The sequence below is a fragment of the Oreochromis niloticus genome, linkage group LG15 (assembly GCF_001858045.2).
Source record: "Oreochromis niloticus isolate F11D_XX linkage group LG15, O_niloticus_UMD_NMBU, whole genome shotgun sequence".
NCBI lineage: Eukaryota > Metazoa > Chordata > Actinopteri > Cichliformes > Cichlidae > Oreochromis > Oreochromis niloticus.
The window spans coordinates 9,909,553-9,936,581 of record NC_031980.2 but is presented as its reverse complement, the minus strand read 5'-3'; the positions used below and the strand labels follow the sequence as shown (position 1 = coordinate 9,936,581).

The window sequence follows — 27,029 nt, the reverse complement described above, 5'->3', positions numbered from 1 at the left end:
GGAGAGATGGTGAGAGAAGGAGGGGCCGAGAAGAGTCTAAGGAGAGAGAGCGGCGCAACAGAACAAGGGAGTTATTCCTGTCCCACAAGCCTTTGTTTTGTGAGTACATGTGAGTTGTGTGTGTGTGTGTGTGTGTGTGTGTGACTGAGCTTCCTCCTGACCAGCAGTGAGCCTAAACTGTTTGCACCCCCCTCCACCTTGTCCCATTCTACCCCCCCCCCTCCCCCCCCCCCCAACCCGCCTCACTGCCCCCCTCCCTCTTCATCTTTCTCTGTCTCTCTAGGGTCAGCTGTTGGGCCTTTGTTCCAGAGGCATTGTGGGGGATTATCCAGTGTGGCCGTTCATTCGCTCGGCTGTCCGGTAAATGGGGCCAATCGCGTGGCTCACAATCCTTCATACATATTTCATAGGGCTTTTTAACAACTTCTCAGCAGAGCCCAAAATTAAAGGACAGATGTACAAAGAGAGAGGGAGGAGAGAGGGATGGATGGAAAGAGGCAGCGAAGTGGTGGCGAGGGAAGGATGTGGAGTTGCGTGTGTGTGTGTGTGTGTGTGAGGAGTGACGCCTGGAAAAGGCAAACAAGGTGACTGAGAGTGAATCTATTGCTAAGCAGGCTAAATCTGAAAACGAACCTTTTCTCTTTGACTTTTGGTCCATTTTTAAAAAGTGGAGTAAAAAAGAAAGCTTAAACGTGATGCCTTTAATGTGGACTAGCAAAACAAGGAAGGGGTAAACTTTCTTGTCTTGCTCATGTTGAATTTCGGCTGGCGAATGCGTGCGGCAGGCAGCGGCAAAGCGTTCAAAAAACAACCAATAAAGAGCTCTCATGAAAATGAATGCTCTCGCCCTGTGTAACACAATATGAAAAGCGGAAGACGGAGTGGGAAAAGGGGTGGAAAGAATCGGCAAAGATGATAAAGCTGCAATACCCTGACATTTACATTGTGCTCGGTGTTAGGGGGCCTTCTAATCAAGGAGAAAGGGAGGGTGGAAGAAAAAGGAAAGTAGGGTTGATAGCACTAAGGCGGTAAATCAGTCTTTTTCAATGGCTGCCCCCTCTCCCTCACGACACTCTCTCCCCATTCTGTCCATCTCTCTCTCACTCGTGACAGGTTGCTTTGAGACAGAAGGATAAGCTCTTTTTCAGAGAGAGGGAATCGGATTTCCTGCTTTTTGATGAGATAATAAAATATGACGGAGGACAATAGGAGCCTGTGGACGGCTTGCTGGGAGCTATTCACTCCAGCAGCAGCCCTCATCTTAAGACTGCTTAGACAAACGTTTAAAAAGGTAGCCAGAGGCCCAAGCCCTCAAAATAAAGGCTACTGTTACACACTCTGCGTGCAAGTCTGTAAGTGTGTGTGTGTGCGCGTGCACGGGCCTGTGTCTTTCGCATGTGTTTCGGTAAAGCCTGAGAAATCTCTTCTCTCTCGGTGACTCAGGGTTGGCTGTTTGTTTGACCAACGTGTTTCTCCCCTTTGCTTTTGGGAACTGTCAGGAGATGTATTGCACCTTCTATTTGCACAGTGTTAGCCAAACAAGACAAGACCCTGGAAGATAAGGCTGTATGTGTGTGTTTGTGTGTGTGTGTGTAAGTGTGAGTGAGTGTTCTAGCAAGCTTTTGCCTTGAAGGATGAAATGCAGGGACACTAACATAAGCCCTCGCTGCAAGCCAGGTTAATTCCTAACCCCAACTCAGCCTGGGAATACCAACACTTCCCATGCTTTTTTGGTCACTGTGTTTGTGTTTGTGAGACGTGGAATTTATAGATTTTGTAGCGCACTCAATGCCACAGATGGGGGGTTATCTGACTCTGATATGCAATAAGTATTTTTGTGGTACCCGTGTCTTAAGTAATCTAAAGTTTGCACACAGTAAAGGGTCTGAAAACAAGAGCTGAAACTGACATTTGAGTGAGTCAAGCCAGAGGTTTGCAAACCTCGAACATGCACTGGCCCATAAGCCTCCCGTGCCTCACATATCTGCTCCAATCAATAATCTACAAAGGCCTTGATAAGCCCTTGGTCCACACTGTCATTTTGGACAAACACAACCCATGTCCCCTCTCTTCCTACCCCTCACCACGCTTGCCCCCACAGCCTCCCCTCTTTCCCTCCGATAAGACTGTGCCACGGCTGAAGAATCCGACCAATCGGGAAAAGAAAGGGTAACGTCACAGAAGATCCGTAGTTATATTTTTTCTTCATTTTCGCAACATTGTCCAAAATACAATTTCATTCTTGACATCTCTCATTGGAGAGGTTTGCGCCAGCGTTTAGGAGACTGCTGGGACGGGAAATGGGCCTCAAAGCTGAGCAAACATCAGCCACCCTCACTCCACTGATAGCCTTGAGAACAGGGAGCCTTGAGGGTCTGTCATGCATACATGTGTGTGTATATCTTGCTGTCTGGTGTGCCTATGTGGACACGAGCATAAGCGTCACATGGACTTTTCTCAAGGTGCACCTCTGCTGATGAGTCAAGGGCATGCCAGGGTCAAAGACACTGATGAAGTCGCTCTCCTATCCCATCCACAATGGGAATTTTTCTTTCCTCTCCTCCTGCTGTCCCTTCAGTTTCTAGAAATTGTGAATTGTTTGAAGGCTACAATCGACAAAACATGGTGTGTACAAAGAATAGCTGCTAACAGCAGGGGAGCTCTGAAATCACAGTTTGTCCCGTGTCTGGAGACTTAAAAATTCATCGACTCAGCTTGCATGAGTGAGAGAAGCCAATCTGGAGGGGGGGGGGGGGGGTCACTGAGCGCTGTAACAGGGCCTCCTGAGGTCAGGAAGTCAGCTCAGCTTTGAGAGACTGAGAGCGCAGGAGGCAGAAGGGAAAGAAAGGAGCAAGGGAGTCTGGAAGATAGGAACAGGACATCTGGAGAGGAGGAGAAGAGGGGGAGGGAGGGAGAGGAAGAATAGAAGGGTAGGAGGAAGGAGGGTGTTGGGTGGGTGGGTGGGTGGGCAAACAATAAAGGATGGAGCGCAAGGAGGTGCGGCGAAGGAGGGAGGATAGAAGATGGATGGACGGATAGGAGTAGATGGAATGGAAGGGCAAGTGAAGGAGCAAGATGGCAGGAGACGAAAGAAAAATAATAAACTGCAGATTGGATTGAAGGAGGGAGCGTCTGGCATCAGTGGGGGAAGCATGAGTGTGTGTGTGTGTGTGTGTGTGTGTGTGTGTAAGATATTGGGGGGTTGCTTTGACACATCTGCAGCTCTGATGCACGCCCTGGTCATTTTGGCATGCGTCCCTTTGCCACGCTTCATTAGTCTCTCTCTCTCTCTCTCTCTCTCACACACACACACACACACACAACACACACACACACACACACACACACACACACACACACACACACACACACCAAGGGAGACCAAAATGGTCCAGAAATAATGACATAATCAGCAGCTGTGCCACAGAGCAGGCTGCCCCTCACAAGGTGACCAGGGACAGAAGGAGGAGCGAAAGAAGGAGGGAGCAGAGGGGAGAAGAAGAGAGGAAGAGGAGGATGAGGTGGGTGTGCGCTGTTGGAAAAAGCAAGCTAGCACAACAAGATGTGTGTGTGTGTGTGTGTGTGTGTGTGTGTGTCTGTGTGCGCGAGCAGGTGAAAAAGGAGCAAAGGGATCATGTAGTTCTTTAAGTGATTCCTTGCTACCCCTGTTGCCCCAGGCTCTACACGCAGCTCCGGTCATTTAATCGGAACACTGAATAAATCTGTAAATCACATATATGCACGCACACATACATGCAAACACACACACACAGCCTTCACAGTGAAGAAAAGACCTGTCAGGGTGTGTCAAACGGGGGTCCTTAATAGCCCCAAGCTATTCAGCGAGAAGCAGATGATCACACGCTCTATTCTTTTCTTTCTCCAAGTCTTGTCCGTAAGAAAAAAATTAAAAAGTCATGAGAAAAGTTTGAAGTGGCGGTTCAGTGAAGGTGTGGGCTGATATCTGAAGGTTTGTTAGAGTAAGATCCATTTTGTAGATATGCTTACTCCTGCCAGCAGATACCACCTGGGAACAGTAATCTTGAAGTCTCACTTTGAACAATTAGCACCAGAACAACAAATGTCTTCACTTCTTTTTCAGTGGTATCTTACCAGCTTGTAAGAAGTATTGAAAGTAGAGTCGAAGTGAGGAATTGACAAACAGATTATCCAAAAGATAAGTAAAGGTGTTGCTTTTTGGGGAGATGCTTATTTTTGAGCTTCATTTTACAAACAAAATTCCTTCCACCTCAATTCCACTGACATGGCAGTGTAATATCCCTAATTCTAGGATGGCAAAACTTTGGAAAACAGACCTTTCGAGCCTGTTATCATCACCAAGTTATTACATCTCACAGTCTTATTTATCTCAGCCCGAATCTACGACGGTCTATCTCTGACTCAGTTCATGTTTATTAAAACAATAAATATGATTGCACAACGCAAGACATTTCCCGCCCTCAGGTCAGCATCGTTGCCTTAACTCGAAGGCTTTTCATCATCTCTGTGAAAAGCAAAAGGCAAACATATTCATGAATATGTTCACACAAGATGAGTGGATTATTTTACGTATTGCCGCTGCGCGTGACGCATTGCTCTGCAGATTTAAATGTTCAGGAGGAGAGGTGAGATTTTAATAGGCAGGAAAGAAAACCAAAGTAGATACTGTGTAGACAAGATAGGGGAGAGAAGAGGGCGATGGGAGGTGTGTGTGCATGTGTGCTGTTGACATAAACCCACTGGCAAATTGTACTGGTTGTATTTTTGGCAGGTCTGAACCTAAATCTATACCGCCAGCTTCTCATCTCTCGTGCTCCATCTTCTACCTCCTTTTGTCTTCAATCGCTTTTCAAAGAGAACCCTAGAGCCGTTTGAGTACAAGCGCTACACCTGTGTGAAAGCGTGTGTTTTTAGGTACTTATGTATGTTTATACTTGTTTGCGTCACTGTGCATCCAATGCAGTGGCTCTGACCTTTTCACCTCAAATTCCCTGAGGTCAAACGCGGTCAATGCCACCCCATCCCACCCCCGAGCCCCACAGACACACACAAGCACACCGTATGAGGTGACGGAATAGGGGAAAAAAAGGGGGCCAGGAATGAAGGAGTGCAAGACGGGGAGGGGATAAGCAACAGCGGCGGCAGGAGGAGGAGAAAACAGACATTAGCTTCTCTTGGTGGAGAACAAATGGAGCCCCGAGAGGGACGTGAAGAGGAGGAACGAGGGAGAGCGGGGGGAAGGAGAGGTGAAGCACACAATGCTATGGGGCACGGCGGTTGGACAGACAGCATCTGCTCTCAGCTCTCTGTGGCTCTGGTAATGGATGGAGAGTTGGAGAGACACTGAGAGCACGGGAAGGAGGGAGACACTGGGAGGAGAAGTTGGGGAAATGAAGAAGAGGATGGACTAAAGAAAGTTTTGTCCCTTTTGCTTTAAGAAACAAATAAAAACACAGCAGAGAATCTCCATGGCAGGATTTTTATCAATTCATATAGAGAGATGACAGATGGACAAAAGGGGAAGAGAGAGAAAAGGAGTGAAACATCTTTGCAATAGAAAAAAGAGCAGCTGATAAGGGAGGACACATGATACCCGGGTGTGTGTATGCAGACGAGGGCTTCTCACCGCCTTTGCTGGTACCTCCCTCTCACATAGAGATCACAGGGACTTCCTCTTTAAGCGCCCAGGTGTGTGTATGTGTGTGTGCCCTCTGTGGGAGGAGTGGTCACTGACAGAGAAAACTTGGCCTAAGCTGCCTTATGGAAATCTGAGAGTTTCCCAGAGCCATCATAAAACTGCCTCTTTATGAGACCCTCAAACTCTCTCTCTCTCCCCCTGCTGTCTCTAACCCATTACCAGGTCACACACATTCCTGTCTTATGAAAGATGATGTGTGTTGTCATTGGAGGTTCAAAGACAGGCAGAGGGGCTGCAGAGTAAAAAGAAAAAGGACACTAAGTGAGAATTTTCACTTGAGTCCTCACATGAAAGCGCTGCTCGCTCAAAGTCAAGGCTTTGGGAGGCCGGGTGTGTTTCGGAAGACTTTGATGGCGATGGACAGAGCGAATGAGAAGCGGAGAAGAAAGAGAAGAAGAGAGGGGATCAGGAGGGGGGTTTGAGAAAAGAGGAAAGTAGAGCCGGGGTCTAGATAATTAACGGCAAGCTCTTTAATTACTGCTGGTGTTCATTCTGCCAGAAGGAATGTGACAATTATGCCATTAAAACTTCCTAATAGGGGGGAAAAAAAGCGAAGGGGGGTGGGGGTTGGGGGATAACGGAAGACATGCAAAAAAGAAGGATGAAAGAATGAAAGGAGGGAGGGAACAGAAGGAAGAGAGAACGACGAGAGGGAATGAGGGAGGAGGGATATGAAAGGAAAAGGGGAAACAATCGCGACAAAAGAGAAGCTGGGAGGGAGATGGGGAGCGTTTTAGGCCAGCACAGTGACAGAGCAGATTAGCATCAAACAAGAAAGGCCACAGACGTGTGTGTGTGTGTGTGTGTGTGTTAATGTGTGTTTCAGTGTGCGATCACTGAAACAGAGGACATATTCATTCCAAAGACGCCACCAAGGTGGATGGAACTTTGATGATGCAGAATCTGGCAAAGGGAAAACTCAGTGTGTGTGTTTGAGTGTGTGTGTGTGTGCGCTTGCTGAATCTGCGTAGGCTCCTGTTTCAAGTGGTGGTGCAGGCAGGTAGGGGAGGAAGAGGAGGAGGAGGTGGAGGAGAAAGGGGAGAGATCCACAGAAAAGGGCCTTGGGGGCATCCTGATACACATCCAGTACATTTCCATCTCCACATTACCTCTATGACTCACACACACACACTCACACTTACACTCATACACACACACACATAAGACGGGAAAAAAAAAAACATAACAAATGTGTCCGCACACATATGTAATACACACAAACACATCATTCCCACACAAACATCAAAAAGCAAAAAACACACAACCCACGCACTCACACTCACACACACACACACACACACACACACACACACACACACACACACACATTAATAACACCCACACATGTGCACCGAAAGCCACACACTAACACTCTTGCACGCAGAGTCTTCGTGCTCACCAAGGCGGTTGGTTTGTCAGGGGGGTTAGAATTTGCATGGCTGGGCAAATTTTCCTTGTGCTAAACTCTAATCAGCTCCTGTATCTCTCAGACACCTGCCCAGCGAAAAAAAAAAAAAAAAAAACCTTAATATGCAAAACACCTTCCCACCCTCCTCCACCGCTGCAACTCCTCGGCCAACAGAAGACTTATTCACCTGGCCTCTCTCACTCTTTTCCTCTCTGTCTGTCTTCTTGCAAATTTTTACATTTATGTATGCAAATAGGCTGTTCCCCTTAAGCCTGGTTCAACAGTAACTTCCTGGTTCCAGGAGAAGAATGATAGTCTTGTCTAAAAGGTGCCTCATCTAATTTATGTTTCAGAAACAAGGGGTTTTGTCGGGGGGGGGTAGCATGTGAACGCTGTTTGGGCAAGTACGGGATATTCACTGGATGTTGCGTGCATAGTTTTTTAGGATTTGCAAACTCTAGTCATAGAGATTACGTGAGTCACGCGAACCTATCCAAGAATGTCATTTCGTTTGTTTCGCAGTGAAGTATGGCGCCGTTTGTAGTGTGAGCTCGTACGCTGTGTGTGTTTACAGGTTCACTTAGTTACATTATTCAAATGTACTTACATTAAAGGCCAAAAAGCCAAACCTACTTGAAATTTAAACTCCATCTTCAGCCAACCTTTACTAGTTTAAGCCATTAGTAGTATTAATGTGCAGTCCACATATGAGCAACTATATAATTAATATATCATTCTGCATAGAGCATGTTTTAAAAGATCTCTGGAAGAGGTCTTTGATTTCTGACTGATAATGTCGGCCTGACTGTACACCCAGCAATTTTCTGGAGTGGGGTATTTTTTGGTAGCTCATTTCCCAAAAGGGACTTCCATTTCCTGTTAGGGGTGTCAGGTGATTGCTCACAGGGAGAGCATAATTTGATATGAAAGCTGAAGCAGTCTTATGGAAAATCTCAAATTTAAGGAAAAAAAACCCCTTTAATGATTAGAACACAATAAAGATATAAAATAAAATAAAATCCTTACCATTCTCCTGTCAGAGTAGGTAAAGGGCTGCTGTTGTTTTAGTTTAGACCTGAGTTTTACTGACTCACGCAATAATTTCTGCGCTCCTCACGAGCAGTTGGATAGAAGGACTTTCTTTCTGTTTTGCTCTGATGGCCTTTTGCCATATTAAGACCTCATATATACAAGTGCCTGCCACACTCTTTCAAAGCCTCCCTTAAGAGAGTTGAAGATGGATGTGGGGAACTGCATGTGTGTGTGTGTGTTTGGGTGCACATAGAAGAGCCCCAGTGGACAAATAATGACAGAGAGAGATAGACGGAAACACAGAGAAAGAGAGTGAGGCACTTTAAATGTGAGCGCTTGCAAAACTCCCACTGCTCGCAAGGGCACTTCGCTCCTGCACGTCATCTCTCTTTCCCCCCCATCTCTCCTTCTACCCTTCTTTCTCCCCTTTCCATTCGCCCCTCAATTCCCTTTTTCCCTCCCTCCCTTCATCGCTTTCTCCTTTGTCTCCAAGCTCTCACCCTCTATCCCCTATCTATCCATCTCCCTCTTCCCCCTTACCCCCCTCTTCCTCTTTTTCTCTCCCCTTCCCCTCACTAAAACAGTAGGACGCTTAACCTTGATAACAGTGAGATTTTTCCCCCCTCAAAGTGACACACACACACACACACACACACACACACACACACACACACACACACACACACACACACACGCTGGAGAAGTGCTTTGCCAGCATGCCAGGCCGGTCCAAGGGACGGCTGTACCCTTCGAGGTGAACAGGACACTGGGAAATGCAGCAACAACAAAACCCACGCATACACAGGCTCAGTCTCTCTATAACAAATACACAAACATGAGTGCTCACCTGCATACACACACACACACACACATACACACACACACCCAAATCCAACTCTCTTCAGGGCCATCTTAAAACAAGCTTTTAAAAGGTCTTTTGTCAGCTGACATTGAGAGAGTACGGGTGATCCTGAAACATCATACACACACAGACACACACGCACACCACCACACACACACGAAGGTAGGCAAAAGGAGAAGTGAGAGAAATGAAACACATTAAAGGTGAAGTTGCCTGCTGAGAATTTATGATTGCAATACGCTGGAAGATACACACATAAACGTCACGCCACAGTGACAGGTAAATGAATACGGGGAAGTAAAATGTTGTTTTTCAGAAACAAACCTGCAGACACACACACAGGCACCCTCCCGAGAGGAAATTAACAACGATAAATGCAAAACTGGTAAGTTGTCAGGGAGGCTTCTTCCTCATTAGATGAGAGCTTCTCACGTAGACTGGAGTGAAAAACACGGATCTTCTGATCTGGTGATTCTGAACTTTCCCTTCACACAAACCCTGAGAAAATGCACCGTCACAAACAAAAACACTCTGGGCTTTATGTGATGGCGCAAAAGCTACCTTATACTGTGCATTACAGCACAGTGTCACAGGATGTATAAGAGACTTGAATTCAGCATTGAGGACAGTTGCAGTGAGACAGTGTCAGAGAGGACACGGTGTCACAGTACCCGCCTACATCACCAGGTATCAGGTGAAATTCAGCAGTTTTTTTTTTTCTGCTCATAAGGGCGGCATGTGCACTCAGTTCCTTCTTAGGAGCATGTGCAGTTGTTACGGTGTGGCGTGCACAGAATCGCTGAAACCTGGCCGGTGTTTACCTCAAAGTCGTTGGCCTTGTTGTAGTGCATGTTGAGGGCTCGGAAGAGCTCGCAGTCTCGGCTGACGCTCATCTCCTCTGCTCCGGTGACTCCGTCATTGATGGCCTGCCGGGCAAACTTCTCCATCTGAATGTAGTAGAACTCCCGGAAGTTGCTGAACCACTTTATCAGCTGGGAGGTTATGCAGCGGTTAAACTGGAATCAGAGATGAGGGAGGGTTTAGCACGTTTTAGGAAGACTGTTTCACGTGAAATTCAATTCAAAGACATTTTGGAATATGCAAATACGCCTCGTGCAAACTTTACAAAGACAAGGCTGTCTTCTGTAGACCTAATTAAGCCGCTGGATTTGAGCATGAGGGGAGAAGAAGTGTAAGGATGACACAGTGTCTTTTCATATACGAGAGCTGAAGCGTGATCTGAGGTGGCGAGAAACCCGAGTTATGGAGTGAGGGAAGATAATAGAGATATTAAGTAAGACAGCAAGCCGTGAGGGGGGCAAGGCGAGAAAAGAGGGGGTGGAAGAGAGTGTATGTGTGTGGCTGTGGTTCATCTTCCCCGCTGGGAGCAGACCTCCCCCCTATCATAACCCTGAGAGTGGAGGGAGAGGTGGAACAGAGGGGGTGAGACCGCAAACACATAATTGACCAGAAAAACGATTAAGTCATCATCTGAAGCGCCCTGGCCCGCGGGGGGCTCAAACATGTACTTAACCCCATTCACCAATTACACTCTGATCCTCCTCCCCTTTCCGCACCTCCCGCACAGGAAGAAAGGAGAAGAAAAAGAGCAAAGAAAGAAGGAAAGGAGGGAGAAAGACAGAGATAAGCGCTGTGGCTATCTGATCTGTGCCGCTCGGCTGGATTCAATAGGGCGAGGTAAACCTATTAAGAAGCTCTGCGGGTCTCCCAGCTCTTTTTTCCGGCTGGCCTCATCAGTGAAAACACACTGTCTAAACATCCATACAACTAGATAAGGACACCAGGGGCTCAGGATAGTTGCCTAACCATAAAATGTTGCACTCAAAGTTGTAATTTAATTCCTAGAAACACACACACAGAACATTTTTGCTTCGCTCCTCAGACTCCTTGAAACTGCTTGAGCTCAAAATTTTGGAAAGCTTGTACCCCTAAACCATCGCCCACATCCTTGTTCACACACACAAAAATACACACACACACATACGCACGCACACTCACAGGCCTTCACTCCTCCCTCCCCTCTGCTCTTTCTGTGGTGCTTGAAGAATAGAAGGACAAAACGCTACTAAACGCTGAGCGGACTGCTCGCTGGGGAGGCAGAGCGGTTTTGACATGGAGATTAGACTCTGGCCATTGTTCGACAACACAGACACACAAACACACACACTCTGTAATCTGGGATGGCAGTCAAACACACGCAAGCGCACGAAAATGGGAGGAACCAAACGGGCAGAAAAGTTGGGGAATCAGAGGAGGTGAAACAGTCGCACCAAGGTGGAACAGGGCTAAAGGAGTGGGCCGTGCCTTTCTGGAATGATCAGCGGATGACATAATGGCGGAGTGGAAAAGAATAAGTCCGCTCGACATTGTTTGGCAGGGGTTTAGGAGGGTGTGTGCAGAGAGGAGGGGTGGCATGGCGGCTGTCCTAAAGTGCAGGGTGAGCATAAATGGGGTGGAGGGGAGGGTTGCAAGAGAGGAGGATGGGTGCAGGTCAGTGCTGTCGGACAATGGCGTTTCACTGGGGGTGGCGGTGCGGGGGGTAGAGGGTAGGAACGTGAGCAGTCAGCAAGCTGGGGTCGTGACATCAGAGTGTCAAACAAACAAACTACTGACACTTACAAATACCTGGGCTGCGCGGGGCTATTCTTAAACACACATAATGCAGCAGGCTGGCGAAGTGTGACGGTGCACAAACGTTGTTTCACTTAAGTTGTCAGTGTAGCGTGAAGCATTTCTCGCATCCTATTGGGTGCAAATTAACGATTGGTGTTTGTTTGGCGAATCCACGAGACCGCGTGTGTGCGTGCACGCATCTGAGCGCGTGCACGACCGAGGACTACATACTGAGATTGAAGTCGGTGAAAGAGTTGCCATCGCTCATGCAGGAGACCTTAGGTGTCACTACAGCTGAGTGACGGACACATTTCTCACTTTGGACAAAGATTACTTTATTATACGGACAGCTTGGGAGAAGATGTATTAGGGCTCGTACGACTGCAGTAGCACAGGGCATACAAAAAAAAAGATACAATATTTACTAGAGTGCAGGTAAATACACTAAATTATATTATATCCGCATTAACTGCACTCAATACACTCAGGGATTTAATTTTGGCAAGTCCCCCTACAGCTTCCAGCAGTCTTGGTTCATTAAGTTGCTGGTGGGGGGACCGACACCCCCTGATAGCAGCTAAGGACGAGTGTGTTCAGTGTAAAAGGAGGGAATCGGTTCAAAGGAGCACATCACTGCAGCTCCTTAATCAGAGCTGGCAGGGGTCAGCCAGCACAGACATGAGATGCAGTGAGGAAAACGTCTGTGTGTGCATGTGCGAGTCACACACACACACACAGCATATAAGTATATATAAAGGTGTGTGCGTGTGTGCGTGTACGTGCACTCACTTGGCTGAGAGGCAGATGAGAGAGAGACAGTGAAAGCGTGTTTCTCACACTCACACTCGAGAGCCTGTGAAAGGTCAGCGCTTAGTGTTAAGAGCACAAGATAGAAAGCGCCGCACACACGCTCACACGCATGTTGTGCTCATGCACAAACGCATACTTAAGACCACAAAAGGAAAACACTGCAGTATTCTTAATCGGAACTATATTAGTAGCCTGCCAAAAGTATTCCAGTGCTTTGACTGTCACTCACAAACTTCACACACACATCATTCATATTTATGTAGACTGTTAGATTGGTTTTAAAGTTGATTTTTTTTTTTTTTTTTGCGGTGTGGGGTTTATTCAGATGTTATTCAGATGCTGAAAGGCATGCAGATGAAAGGCCAAACTGTCTCTGTCGCCAACATTTTCTCTGATATGGTGGTCAACAATGGAGCAGAAAGCACACAGATGACCTCAGAGCGCTAAGCTACCATCCAGAACAACCGGAGAGGAGAGCAGAAAGACAGAGAAGCCTGTGCGGGCCTCCCTCTCTCTCTTTCTCGTTCTCTCGTTCTCCCGCTCTCTCTCTCGTAAGCCCCTTCACAGTCATCAGGGCTTTCCAACGTTTCCTGTTTTCGCAGGAGTGAATTGTGGGAGATAATCTCTGGCTGCCTATTGGCTGACTGCACACAAAAAGCGGCCCTGGAAAGCGGGCTTTTGTTACTGCGGTGACTCAAAATCCAGCCGCTGGCTTTTCTTTCTCCCCGGCCCCGCCGAGGCGCACATACCATGCCACACCATCAGCGAAAAAAAAGAAAGGAGAAGGAATGACATATAGAAAAGAGAAAAACCGTCCTGGCCTCCGCTGCCGCCACAGCACATGACTGGCCCAAATGCTGAGGCTTGTTGCTAAAAGCCAGAGAGAGATGGACCAGAAAAATAACAAGTGCGTGTGAGGCAGGTTGTGGTTGCTTGAAAATGAAAGCGAAATGTAGAAAAAGCAGCAAAATCACAGCTACCTATAATTCATAGACTGTAAAGCCAAAGTACAATAACTTTAGCTGACTTTATTAATTGACTGAATGCGTTTATCTAATCTTTTCATTATTCGCCAATCATTATCCGTAACAATAAGGTAGATGTCTTCAAACTAGTGAGAGGATATTCTGTCATATCAACAATGGCTTCGTGACACATCTGACAAAACATTTCAAAAAACACCTCAAAGTAAAGACAAAAAGTCAGAAAAGAAGCTTAATGAAGGGGAACAACAGCCACGGCGTCCTCCACTTGTTAGGGCAACCCACTTCCCACGTTCACAGGGTTCTTGACAGTCCAGACCTGATTAGTCAAGACCCGATTAGCCTTCGCGACTTTTTGTCTGAAGACAACCACTCGCTAAGAGGCTGCGCGGGGTGAATCTAATTAGATGGTCTCATTCCCATACATGTCTTCTAACTTACAGCTCGAGTCTATTGTCCTCCTCTGGAAACAAAAACAGACCAGTGTGTGACTCATAATCCCCTTAATTATCTTGACCTTGTTTAAGTATCTGATGAGGCCATTCATGAGGAGAGGCCACCTCCATGGGAATGATTAGTCACTGGAGCAAAGTGGCTAAAAGCCTTCAATATTAAGTGTTTGCGCTATTTAAAAAAAAGAAAAGAAAATTGAAATCAGTCTGATCCTGTAATGATGTTTTGTTTTTTTTAAAATGTGAGAATTTCCAAACATCGAAAGAAATCATGAGTTAAAGTCAAGTGAACCGCGAGTCACGGTTGGTGATGACGGCACACAAGAGCAGAGGGGAGAAAAAAGGGAACCGTTATCTTCTGATTTGAATGAGATAACCTGGATCTGTCACAGTGTTTACTCCTCTGTGTAGTCCAAAAAGAAGCACACATGCATAAAAAAACCCGATAACACAAAATGACCATGTTATCTACAACGGCCATTGTGTTACTGGTCTCTTTTTTTCGTGCAGTATTGTTTTTCGTTTTCCAAATTTTTCGTTAAACTCCCAAGTGGCGCTTGCGCTTATCCCTTCCGTCTTCCCTGACTGAACTTGTTTGCTTCGCCTCTCCCTCCATCAAACCGTCCTCCTTACACCTGCTCAGATAACCACTCCTCTGTCTCTAGGCTCCATCCTCCTCTCTGCGCTCTCCACCCTTCCATTACTCATCCCGGTCTTTATCTTTAGAATACTTATAGGCTCTCCAGCTCCCTCACGTAAACCCTTTCCACTTCCTCTTCTTTCATCTTTTGCATAAAGCCAATGCCTTAGTAAAGGAAACGACATCGTTTTAAGGGAAGACAAGTGTACATTGTTCGTGGCAACCGAAGCTGGCATATCACAATTAACAAATCAAACTTCCCCTTTTAAAGCAGGTGTGTTGGATGTAGAGAAGAAACTGCGGCAAAAGACAGAAAGTCGGAGAAGGTGTCTGCCTTTGAGATGTGAGTTTAAAACAGCAAACAAAGAGATTATTGAAGGGTGTCTGGCAAAAATGGAAAGGTTTGTAAGGTCAAAGAAAGTCTGTAGATCATGAGCATGTTTTGGACTCACCTTGACATCAGAGAAATACATCTTGAGCATGTTAGAGCTTGGGTAGCGGGTATAGAAAAACATGAGCTTGGCCTTCTTCAGATGATTTGGGGAGAGACCTTCTTGGATCTGAGAACAGCTGGTATTAAGGAAAACGACAGTAGTTTGAGGGGGGAGAACATCAAAAATAAACTTCTACATCAAGCAAACACAGACATTGCCACAAACTAGAACTTGGTAATAATTTGCAGTAATTTTGGCAAGAAATAATCATTTGGATGGTGGGTAACCAAATTTCCTTTTAGGCATGAGTGCAGGGTTACTGCAGAGGGGGGTTGAGGAGGCTGAAGACGGTGCACCAAAGCAGAACCATTTGCTTGCAATTAGCATCGTGCGTATCAGGTGTGAGAGCGTCACGGTAAATAAAACGCTGGCCAGCACTACAGCTCTTGCTTTTACATAAGGAGACTCATTTCACAGTCAAAGCGAGCAAACGCCTTTGCCTACACCCTGTGCTAACCTCCACCCCCCCTAAAAAAAAAAAAAGGAAGAAGAAAAAAGGAGACATTTGCATATCACAGACAAAGACAGCAGTTAACGCCAGTGACGGGCAAGAAGGCCTAATGGCTTGGCGACAGCACATGCCAAGCCTGAATATGACTGTCTGATGTTGGCTTCATATCAGTGACAAAACAAGGTCTAGGAGATAGTCCTGAACACCGGCACAAAAACCCTGCTCGTGCTCACAGAGACTATATTCAAATACACGTCAGATTCCCTCGTCTTCCTAATGGATCGCCTGGATTGAGCAGCAGCGAGCGGATGGAGATGGAGATGGGTTGGTGGGGGCACCTTGAGGGATAGCATGGTTCCAGCCTTCAATTACATCCCCCTCCTCCACCCCCTTGCTCCACCCCTGCCCCCCAGCTCCTCTGATGCTGCCAAACCCTTGGAGGAGCAAAAGAAGGAGGAGGAGAAGGAGAAGAGGGGCTCTGAGGCTTTGGACTCAGCCAGTGATGGGGAGAATGAAACACATCTGCGCCACCGAACGGCCCAAGCCATTTCCATGGTGAATTAACGGCCGTATAATGCAACTGATAATATCAATCTGGAGGATAAGACATTGAAAAGGGAACAGGGGGTGGGGGGGTGGGGGGGAACGTGTTAAAACCCCGGGCTGTTTCAACAAGGGTTTCATCAGCGAGGCAGGGATTTAAATCGCGCAGGAGATACAGCTCTAAGTTTTCCCGAAGACTGTTTACACTTGAGCGGACAGGATACATTGCTCGACATAATTTATGATGAACCGGGGTGACTGCGGCCGTTAAAATCAGTCAAGTGTCCAGATGTAGCTGTAACTATAGAGCGGGAAGAAGGCATCAGCTGCTCGATTGGATTGCCCTTGGCCTCGGGGTTACACGGCAAAGCCAGCAAATGCTGAACCACGCTGGGTTGGCTCCTTAAAGACCCTGTCTACTTTGTGTGATTCAGTAAGAGAGAGAGAGAGAGGGGAGAGTCAGTTGTATACGCAGCGAGGGTCTTGTGGGGGAAACCCTGGCAGACTGGTGTTACTCTGACAGGCCTGGCCAAAAGAGCAGCACTTCACTTTCCACACCACACCATCTGCTCCGAGTGGAGGGGATACAATGGGATCCTCAGACAGAATGAGCGAGAGGGAAAGGCAGAAGGAAAAGAGATCTCTGTTGCAATAAGGCAAGGTGGGATTAGTTTGAAGCCACGCTCTTACACTTAGATTAATTTGTTTTTGCTTTTTCAATTAGTATACGGGTCGCTTCATTCCCCCCCCTCTCTACGTCCTTATCGCCGAAATTAAAATTTGTTCTAAGACAAAGATGTTAAGGTCTCACCTCTCCGGTTATATCACCATACCACCTCCACTGAGCCACCAATTAAGAAGCTTCATATTTCCTAATGAGACATTTCTATTTCCAATTCACTCACAGCTTGCAAATGTAATTGTGATTGGACTTAGGGGTGGTGTGCAAGGCTATTATTTTGTCATGATGGTGCACTCACACCAGCTGGCCCACTGTTCGCCTGCCACATCTGACAAGACATCATCATTCTCACAACACTTCCCCAAAGCCCAAAGTCATGAGAGGAAAATAGCTGCTCTACTTCCTAATTCCAGGTGTAAGGACAAGAAAATTTGGAGTCGGACTGTGAACAAATGAGGAAATTGATAGCAGCCATCTGCTCCACAATACTGCCGAGACCTGGTGAACTTGAACACACCTCGCAAAATGTCTGACAAGCTGTCCCTGACTTCTGAGGCTTAGGGAAAAAAAAACACGCTAATGGAAGCTGCTATGAAAACAGATGCAAATTCAAACAAACAAATTCATACATGTCACGCTAATTAAAATAAAGAATGCGCAAAACTATATCTCGTAAATGGCAAACTTTGCTTCGAAACCTGTGGAATGAGAAATAAAATATGAAAAAATAAAAACAAGCACATGTCAAACACATGTGGACATGTTCTGTCTATTCTTTCCATTTAAGAGTACGTCTGTTAATGCCCTGAATTTATAAATGCTACAATGAAAGCCACAGCATCTGGCATATGTGGTTTGATTGTTCTCTACTTTCTCTCAGTCTCTGTATGTCTCTCTCTTTTCATCCCTCCATCGGGAGCCTGTAGAAGCAAAGGATTATGGATCTCTGGAAAGCGTTCACCCTTGGGTCAGAAGACAAGACAAGGCGAGGTAATGAAAGATAAACAGCTCGCTGCAAACACCTGTTAACGTCCGCTTCAAAGAAAAGACAGAAAGGAGGGAGGAGGGGTGTGTGGGGTGTGGGGGGTTGCAGGGAGGGAAAACAAAAAAAGAAGTATTTGGCTGCCAAGCAACAGCCGAAGGGCCCCCCGGGCTGTTGACAGATCTTTATGAAATGAAAAAAAGAGAGAAGAAACGACAATGATTGTGGGCTTTTTACAACAGCGATGGATGATAAGAGGAACACAAGAGAAAACACAAGCAATCATAAATATACATCTTTCCCGAATCCTCGGGCAAACCTTTTGTGACACGCACACACAAAAAGACACGCACACATGCATCCACGCACACAGACACACAAAAGGCTCGGCACTCAGGTGTGCACAAACAAGGGAACCAAAGTGTTAAGTGTACATATTCACTCGCTAATAATATCCACAACAGGTACAGAGCGGTAGGATTAATTAGTTAAGCACATAATGAATGTTAATGATACGAAGACAAAAAAAAAGGTAGTGTGACGCCAATCAAACTTTTATGAGGGTTAAGGGGTGTTGAATACTTAGGGACTAAGGAGGTACACAGGAAACGGAGAAGGCACTGAATGGTTAAGCTATTAGTCCCGTGTCCCCAGGGGATTCAATTTGAGCCTCCCATAGGGGATAGCCTCTTTATCCACAGGGCATGATTGGGGCACACAGGGGTTAAACTATAAGGCAGGCTATATAACACTATTGTGTGCCAAGTTCCAGGAAGCTATTCCCCTCCTTGTTCTTCCAGGCCATTTTTATAAAGAGAATTGGGGTGGTTAATGTCGTGGGGGCCTAATCTTTGCGAGTAAGCGATATGTGACAAGAAGGCTTTTAAAGCACTTAGGTTTGAAGATGGAAGAAAAAGCTGTAGGGTGCTGTGAGAAGGAAGAGGTATGAGTGTAAAAATAAATACAACAATGCAGTACAATGGAGAGGAGAACAGCAGTGGGAGGAAAAGTGATTCATCAACAATTTCTCAGTTTCTTAGGCTAGTTTCAAACATACTCAAAAAGATTTGATTTTTAACTCTTTGTGGCTCAGATGCAGTGTTTCGAACCTGTATCTGTGGGGAATTACCACCAGAAATCAGATTTTTTTCCCCTGGCTTACAGAGGCATGAGCTAGTCTGATGCCTCTGTAAGTCGGGACCACACAATGTTAAAACATTTATTTATTTGGCCTTTCAAGCGTCGAACGCAGCTGAGACCGATAACACGCGCACACTCACACGTGCACCACCCTGATTTGTTAAAGGATACGTTGCTGCCTGAGTAGGGTGAGATGTCAGCCATGTCCTGGAGATCACTGCACTCAGACTTGATGAGGGACAGGGAGAGCCCCTCGGCTGTGCTGCCAGGGTGTGCTGGTGAACAAGAGCGATGGTGGTGCCCCAGGTGATGACCTGACGACATCTTGGTCCTCAAGCCGGTGCTTTCCCTGGACAGGTCCATGGAGTCTGGTGAAGAACGGTCCTTGCCTGTGTAACTACCTGGGGGTGCGCCAAGAGGACTCTGGAAAGGATAGCCCATGAGAGGCAGTGGAAAGGGGTGTCTAAAGGATGGTGGGCTGAAGCCCATGGAGGCAGAGAGTGAGGAGGGGTGAAGGGCGGGGTGGTGGTTTCCACCGTGGGCACCCACAGCTGAGGCCTGGTGGTGGTGCTCACTGGGTGTTTTCCTCACTACTAAGGGCAGTGCCTCAGTTTGGTCATTGGTTGCGCCGGGGATCCCGGGCATGCTGGTAAAGGAGTCGAGCGGATTGGGAATGATGACATCGCCAAAGCACTGCAGCCTCTGGTTGGCGGTGTGAAAGTTGGGGTTATCTCCATTGACAGCAGTAGGAAATCTTTCAGGAGGTATGGAAAGTGTAGGAAAGGCTTGCTGAGGTGTAGGGCGTGGAGGCTTTGCAAACACCTTAACCACTGTGTCCACCACCTGGGTCATGGCAGAATTGAGTTCCTGCTTCAGCGTTTCTGCCAGCTGTTTGCCTTCAGCATGCATCGAGGAACCCGGACCTCCGTGTCCTTTGTTCCTGCTAAGCCCTTCTCTTCTTGGCTTCTCTCCGTCAGCCAGCAGGGCTTGCTCCTGAAGCAATGCCCTCGCCCTGTCTATGAAATGGCCCGGATCCAGGTCAGACATCTCATTGTCTGAGCGCAAGTCATCTCCACCCCGATCGTCACCTCCGTTATCAGACCTGGCTGGGCTGTCCTCTGACATGTTTCCTATGTCATTGTGGAGGTCGTTGTGTTCTGAGTCATCAGTTGAGTCGTATATCTGAAAGAACTTCTCCTGCAGCTGCCGTAGTTGCTTCTGCATGTCCTCCAGCTGCAGTTTGAGCTGCCGTCGCTCTTCCTGCTTCTGTTCCTTTCTCTGGCACACCAGCTGGGTGAAGCTCTGCTGTTGCTGCTGTGGCAAACGCTGTTTACGCTTGTTCTCTCGGCTGCTGCTGCACACCTCGCCTCCCCGTGGGCTGCTGGGGGCCTGCTGTTGAGACTGAGGAGGTGGGCAGTCCAGCTCCATGTCCCGTTCTCCATCCATATCATGGTCACGCTCATGACGGGTAGCAGCAGGTACTACCACGCTGGGGGAATGGCTCATGCCACGGATAATGTTCTCTACGCGAGCTCTCTTGGCACGCAGGTGTTCATCATTGAGACGTTCTATGTCAAAGGTGGCCAGGCCAGGAGGACGGCCAAATGGTGACAAACACTCTTGTGGGGTGCTGTCGTGGGAGGAGTTACTGCAGGCATCCTCTTGGGGAGCATCAGAACTTGCATTAGAGAGCCCTGATCCAGGGAAGCCAGAGTCCCCTCTATCACCCCTGTCCCCTCTTTCTCCCCTCTCGGGCCCTCCTCCATTTTTGGCGATGTTATTCTTGAGAAGCTGAGAGATAATGGTGGTGCCAGGGAAGGGCATCATGGTGTCCTCGTATGAGTTGGCCCTCTTCAGTAGCTTTCGGAGTACATTGGACTTGGACTCACTGTCACTAGCTGACACAACGCCAGGCCCACCATGTGGCTGCACAACGGAGCACTCCATGGAGTCGGTGTCTGATCCGTGGTGAGAGTGGGAGCTCAAAGAGTTCATGGCACTAAAAATGGCTGCTTTGGCGCGGGCAATGTTATCAGTGGTGGCTGCGGTGACTGCTGCTGTGGAGGAGGATGTGCTGCCCACGGTCCGCTTAACACCAATGTCCACACGTCTTCGCTTGGTCTGTCTGTTCAGGAGGGAGTCGCTGTCATGGTCCGGCATCACGGGCTGCTGCTATTGGGCCATATCCCACACACCCAGTCCTCTAGGATCAAAGCCTCTGAGTACCTGGAGGGGGGAAAAATCACAGCTGCATGACTCACCAAAGTGAAAAATATTTTCAGAATCTAACTCCCTCACTTCGGCCTGTCCTTAAGCAAGAACCAAAGCTGTACCAAAAAAAAAAGAAAGAAAAAAGCTTAAACATTTTTTCATATACTGAAAAAGTCAGAATCCGTTAACCTCTAGAGAATTGGAGTAGCCGATTCGATGGGTCTAAACTAAAGATATTTCTCTCAAGGCAGCAGGGAGTACCTCGTCTTAGTTTCTGCAAGTGATGAACGTTAAACATTCATGATTACATTTAGGTAGTAAGGACACAGGGCTAAAGGGAGACGGGGTCAGAATTAGGCCTTGGTTCGACATTCCAGGGCAAAGTCCTACATTTTATCCTGTCCCATGTTACATGCTGCGCGACACTGAACCAATTCCCACGGAACACAAAGCTGCATAAAATTATGATAATTACTTAAGTACTTGTCCTCATTTCCATGATTGTGCACTGAGAGCCAACGTAGGAGCTCACAAAATCAAATAAAAAGAAACAGGGTTAAGATCATCAAAAAACAAAAAACAAAAAAGCATGCAGGAGGAGGCAGTACACATTCTACGTATCACTGCACACACTTTACTGAAGCCTAAAACGCTGTCGGTCAATTCAACAAGAAATTTCAAAATATTTAAAACCACGTTTAGTCTTTGCGCAATTGTAAAAGTGCTGCATTCACATTAATCAATATGGCCATCATATCGTACTCAATGGGAAAAGTGACACAAAAAAGAAACACAAAATAGGCCTATTGATTTTGGTGCCAGCGTGAGCTCACTTCTGTGTTTTTTGTTTGTCTTTTCATCTGGCAAGGGCAGTTAATTCTGCTCAAATGAATAGGTCACGCGGGTCAACTCTGGCAAGGAGCAACTTAAAGCGCTCTTACAAAAAACCCTAATGCCCTTCTGAAAGCAAAACGTTTTGTCAGTACAGGGCTGCATCAATAATGCTATGTAAGCAGCGGTGGCAGTGCCTCAGTCAGAGCCATATCAGATGCAGCCTGTCTCAAATGTTATTGTCAGAAACAATTTAATGTTTCTGAAAAAATTTTTTACATATTTTGAGATGAGTAATTTGTGAATTGTTTCAGTGTTTTCTTAGGATAAAAGTGTAGGTGGGCATTGTTTTTTAAATTTTTAAACAAGACAGTTTTTGTCAGGACTCACAATGGCTCAGTCAGAAAATGATAAAATCTAATGAATTTAAGGTAACTTAAATTTTTATAGTGTGCAAACATAAAAAATATTGATTTGGCTCACATGGAAATGCAGCTGCAGTTATGTCACATGGCAGATTCAGATCTATGTTTATAATTTAACATTTAAAGGCATTCATTTCGAAGGCTCTCTTTGAAGTGCAAGTGAAAGCAAACAGCAGGAGAAATTTCTCTCTTTTGGTTCAGGAATACTTTTTCCTCAGCTCTGACTAAAAGAAATGTATCATCTTTACATGGTCAGTGCATGTGAAAAGACTTTTTAAAAGACTTCTGTCTTGCCACTAAGGCTCACACTTTCACACTGCACACACACACAAACACACACACACAACATTGCTGTTGGCTTTGTTGCAAACTGTGCAGTGTGGTGCACATGTTGCACATGGTATTTGATGTAATTTAGGGAAGAAAAATGACATTTTGTAGCAGATAAAACTGTGAAAGTACAGTTTACTGGATGCACACTGGGTTAAACTGTGACACCAGTATTCTAAAATAAAACATTTGATAAATGCCTTTGGCTCAGGTCGTGATAGCCATATCCAGGCATACAGACAAGACCTGATACATCCACACGAGTAAAAAAAAGAAAGAAAGAAAGAAGAAGAAACGCACTTCACTGCCTCAGGAAACTTGCTTGAAATAGTCACCAGCACCTGTCTTTGCCGAACACGCACCTGTCCCCTATTGCCCATGCGCACTCTCACACTCTCTCGTTCTCTCTCTTAAAGAAAAAAACTTGCAACAATTTTAAGCATCTGTCATACTCACATACAGAAATTCACTCAAACTTTAAGGATACACCTTAATTAAAAACTCATAAACAATACACGCATAAACGGACCATTTAACTCTCTCGGAAAAAAGGGAAAATGCAAAAAGTTTTTTTTTTTTTTTTTTAAGGAGCAAAGTTCAAGTTTTAAACTCAATTAAAAATAATTCTTTAAGGTTTGAACTAAAAGTCCGGCAACATTTCTTCAAGTGAGACTGAAATCTGTTGGTTTGGATATCTGTTTAGTTGCCAGCGAACAGACTTGGATATCAAAAGAGTTGCGCACACAATCGCAACACTGCGCTTTATCACATCTGTCCTAGAGAGCTACCGCACAAGATAGAAACCCCATTTACCAACCGGGAGGGCTGACTACCTCGGTAGTTTACTGTGCAAGACTTTTTGTTTGACTTATCAATTAAAAATACCGTAATGAGTCGAAATAAGACTTAGCCAATGGGACAAAGACAATATGAGGTCATAGCAAATTCACAGTTTACAATAAGCGCGGAGGAGAGCCAAACACATGAAGCCTAAAAAAAAACCAAAAAACAAAAAAAACAAAAAAACAACCAAAAACAGCCCGTGTTGGAAATCACGATTCCTTTCGCATAAAAACTCGCTCCCCAAACTTACTTTTTTAAAGTTGGAAATCAACTTGATCTCTGTGCTTTGATGAGGAAGGCTGGGCTACCGCTCGCAAATCATCCTCGAGACAAACACGGGCTGCTCGCACAACTCTCGCCACAGATCAAGATGAGGGTACGAAACAGAGCAAATAATGTCGTATCGAAATGATTAGCAGTTGATTACCATAATAAATTTCCCCGTTAACGATGTTTGATTTGTTTATTTTTTCCGCCCACCGTGCGCAGGCGAGGCAGAACGAGAACAAGAGAGGGAGGTATCCGAGGACAAGGTTACTTACCCTTTTGATGAAGAGGGGGACAACCTGAACTCCTGCGGGGGAAAAAAATGAGAATACGCGCAGGGCACCGAGGATTGCTGTATGCTGGAATATAACAGTTTCTCAGAGAATGAAGAGCTGGAATAAAGTCGGCGACGCGAGCGAAAGGAACAAAATAGGGGAAAAAATATAGAAGATGAAAAGAGCTCTTGCGCGTCGGTCTCTCCCTCTATCCTGTGCTGTGTGAAAGAGTGAGAGACATAGAGAGTATGCTAGAGAGAGAGAGGGAGAGAGAGCGCGAGACCGCGTGTATGTGTGTCTCCGAGGCGCACTGGATGCAGAGGACTGGATGCTGGAGCGCTCCTCCGCCACTAAGATCCACTTTAAGACGCGGCTGAAGGAAACAGGAAGACGTGCGCGTCATGAGCGGCGTGATGTAACTGTCGCAACCTACCAATAAGAAGCGTCCGTCGGGTCCGGAGAACAACTCGCTGAACTTGACCAGAGAATGGGACTTGAGCATGCTACCAAAGAGAGAGAGAGAGGAGGAGAGAGAGAAAAAAAGGAAATAGCAGTCTTACTAATGTTTCTTCACAAATCACCGACGACGCGAGTAAGAATTGTTACACACTTTGACATCACACTTCTTAAGCAGCGGAGAAAATCACAACACACAGACACACACATACACATGGCTATCTTATTTCTTTTAATGGTTATTCTTTTAAAAAGAAAGTTTCTGTAATAAACGGTGTAAGTGCTGCGTAGTCCCAGGAAATGTGGAATAAAGTGTCAGTAGCTTCAGCCAAGAATTTGGATAAGAATGCTTTTGAAATAATAAATGTTGGGAATATGAATCAAATAATTTGATTCATTTGGAAACGGATTAAAAAATATATTAAAGTTATTGTTAACAGTAAATGTTGTACCGTTTTTACGCAAATGTCTCCAGACATCTTTCAGCCTTCGTTTTATTTGTTTGCAATAAATTTCAAATTAAAGGTCTCTTTTGGAATCCAGTTTTTTTAACGCTTGTGTGTTTTCAAGTTTCGATCATACTCGATTAGGCATTCTTTCAAACCCAGCCATCTTTAATGATTATAATATAATAATATTAACTGTGTAATTTGATCCTTGTATGTCAAAGGAAACGATGCAGGGCGTATTTTTTAGATCAGTCATGGGTATATACCGCATATACTTTTTTGTTTTATTTGTATTTTTCCGGCAAAAACACTGCCACACGTTTAGACCGTGCATTCTCGTGGGGGACAAACAAGTTGGGGGTCACTTGAGTATTGGGGGATAAAAATGGCATGTAGAGATATTTTACGCACGCGGGTTTCTCATTGGTTGCACCCAAGTCTGATTAATGGACGAGCAAAGCAGCACATCACGCTTACAGCTCTGCTTTTGAATTCAGATTATCCAGAGAAGCCACTGTCTGAAGAAAACTAAACACCACTTTTGTAAAAAGCTCAATTAAGAGCCGAATATCGTCAGGAAGCTTCTGTCAGCGTGCTGTCACTAAAATATTCCCGTTCAAAACCTAAAGATGAATTCTAACCTGGTGGTAAAACGAAGAAGAATAAAGAAAAAGAATTTACCTGTATGTTTGCAAACCAAATGATTTTCAACATATTAATAGTTTTTCCACCCACCTGTAACACAACCCTGCACACAGTGACACCTGATCCTTTCCACGAGGCTTCTGATTTATGAAATGATGACGGCTGCTCGCTCTCAGTCCTCCTGCTTTCTTACAAACTGGATGCTTCATCATCACACAGCCGCTTTTGCGCGCGGCTAAACAAATGTTTTAACCTTCGACATTTACAACAGGTGACATTCACAATTTTTTCTTAATATTACGAACATTTTACTGGAGCTGGATTTAATGTTTAGGATGGAGAGAATTATTTTATTCGATTGTTTTTGAGGGTACATGGCACATTCACCTATACTGCTGAGCTTACGTTCCAGGTTGGCAAATAATAGTTTTCAGAAGAAAATTATTATTATCATTAATATTATTATTATAGTAACGTAAAAACTTTGATTTTCATTTTTTCTTTCTTTGTCAAATTATATTTAACAAATGTTATAAAACGGTTTAAAAAAGTTCTTGCACAATTGCTCATGAAATCAGCTATTTTTATTCCAAGCTTCTCGCTTCGGATCCATTTTGTTGCACGTTTTTCTTTTTTCTTTTTTCTTTTTCCTTCTTTCTTTTTTCTTTTTCTTTCTTTTTTTTATCCTACTGAACAAACAGGATCCTAAAGTACTTAACGAGAAATCTTATTTTCCATATGCCCCTCTGTCAGGCGCCAAAAAGGAAAAGGCGAGTCTCTTTTCCATGTCGCAAGCAAGTGTTTTTTAGGACGAACGAATTGCAACGAAGTCAGCAAAGTTTGGTGTCTGGAGTGGCTTTTCCAAAGCAGGTGTCCCGGCCCCCCTCCTGCTCCCTAACTGGCCTGTGGCTGATTTGGCCTCGGCTCCCCTGGGTGCCGTCGGTGCGCACACAGGCTGGAAAACAGGCCGGGACATTAAAGAAAGCGTGTTTGGAAAAGGAAGACTCGGATGAGGTGTAGAGGAAACGTGTGGTTTAACACTGGCTGCTCTTATCGCGGCCCATTCCAGGTGGATCAACCCGTGGATTTGTTTCAAACTCCCTCTCCCTCCCCCCCACCACCTCTTTTGGATCGAGTGCGACACACCTCGATGCCCAAGACTGATAATACGCTCTGACATTGCGCACTGATGGCCGAATTTACTGACATATTTATTAGAGCTGTGCCCAAATGCAGAAGGAGGGAGGCTGCAAAAACAATATTTCTCCCAGAGGTGTTATAAAGCCACATTTTTATCTCGTGCTGAGTGGTAATAAGTGCACGCACTCGGCGCATGGTATGTCGAAGTGGAGAGGAGCCAGTGGATTTTTCCTTAGTATGAATTTAGATCAATGTCGCCATTATTATTATTATTATTTTTATTATTATTATTATTGTTATTATTGTTATTATTATGATTATTATTATTATTATTGTTATTTAGCCT

The 27,029-nt window shown here is 45.6% G+C and overlaps 1 protein-coding gene and 1 long non-coding RNA gene across 3 annotated transcripts in view; one reads left to right on the top strand and one right to left on the bottom strand.

Moving 5' to 3' along the window:
* LOC100693540 (prospero homeobox protein 1) overlaps positions 1 to 24,325 on the bottom strand; it is a 49,707-nt gene extending 25,382 nt beyond the window's left edge. The window contains exons 1-4 of one of the 2 annotated variants that reach the window (XM_025899148.1): positions 23,994 to 24,325; positions 18,983 to 21,037; positions 14,972 to 15,079; positions 9,822 to 10,016 (exon numbers count right to left, since the gene is read on the bottom strand). In XM_025899148.1, coding sequence (XP_025754933.1) covers positions 9,822 to 10,016; positions 14,972 to 15,079; positions 18,983 to 20,971 — 2,292 coding nt within the window. In that variant the 5' untranslated portion in view covers positions 20,972 to 21,037; positions 23,994 to 24,325. Of the gene's footprint in view, positions 1 to 9,821; positions 10,017 to 14,971; positions 15,080 to 18,982; positions 21,038 to 23,993 lie in introns of those variants that run through there. The other variant, XM_025899149.1, reaches the window with a different exon arrangement.
* On the top strand, positions 23,702 to 24,221 carry LOC112842481 (uncharacterized). Its single transcript, XR_003214261.1, has 2 exons — positions 23,702 to 23,827; positions 23,941 to 24,221. It is a non-coding gene; the product is annotated as an uncharacterized LOC112842481 (long non-coding RNA).
* Positions 24,326 to 27,029: the final 2,704 nt, after the last annotated feature.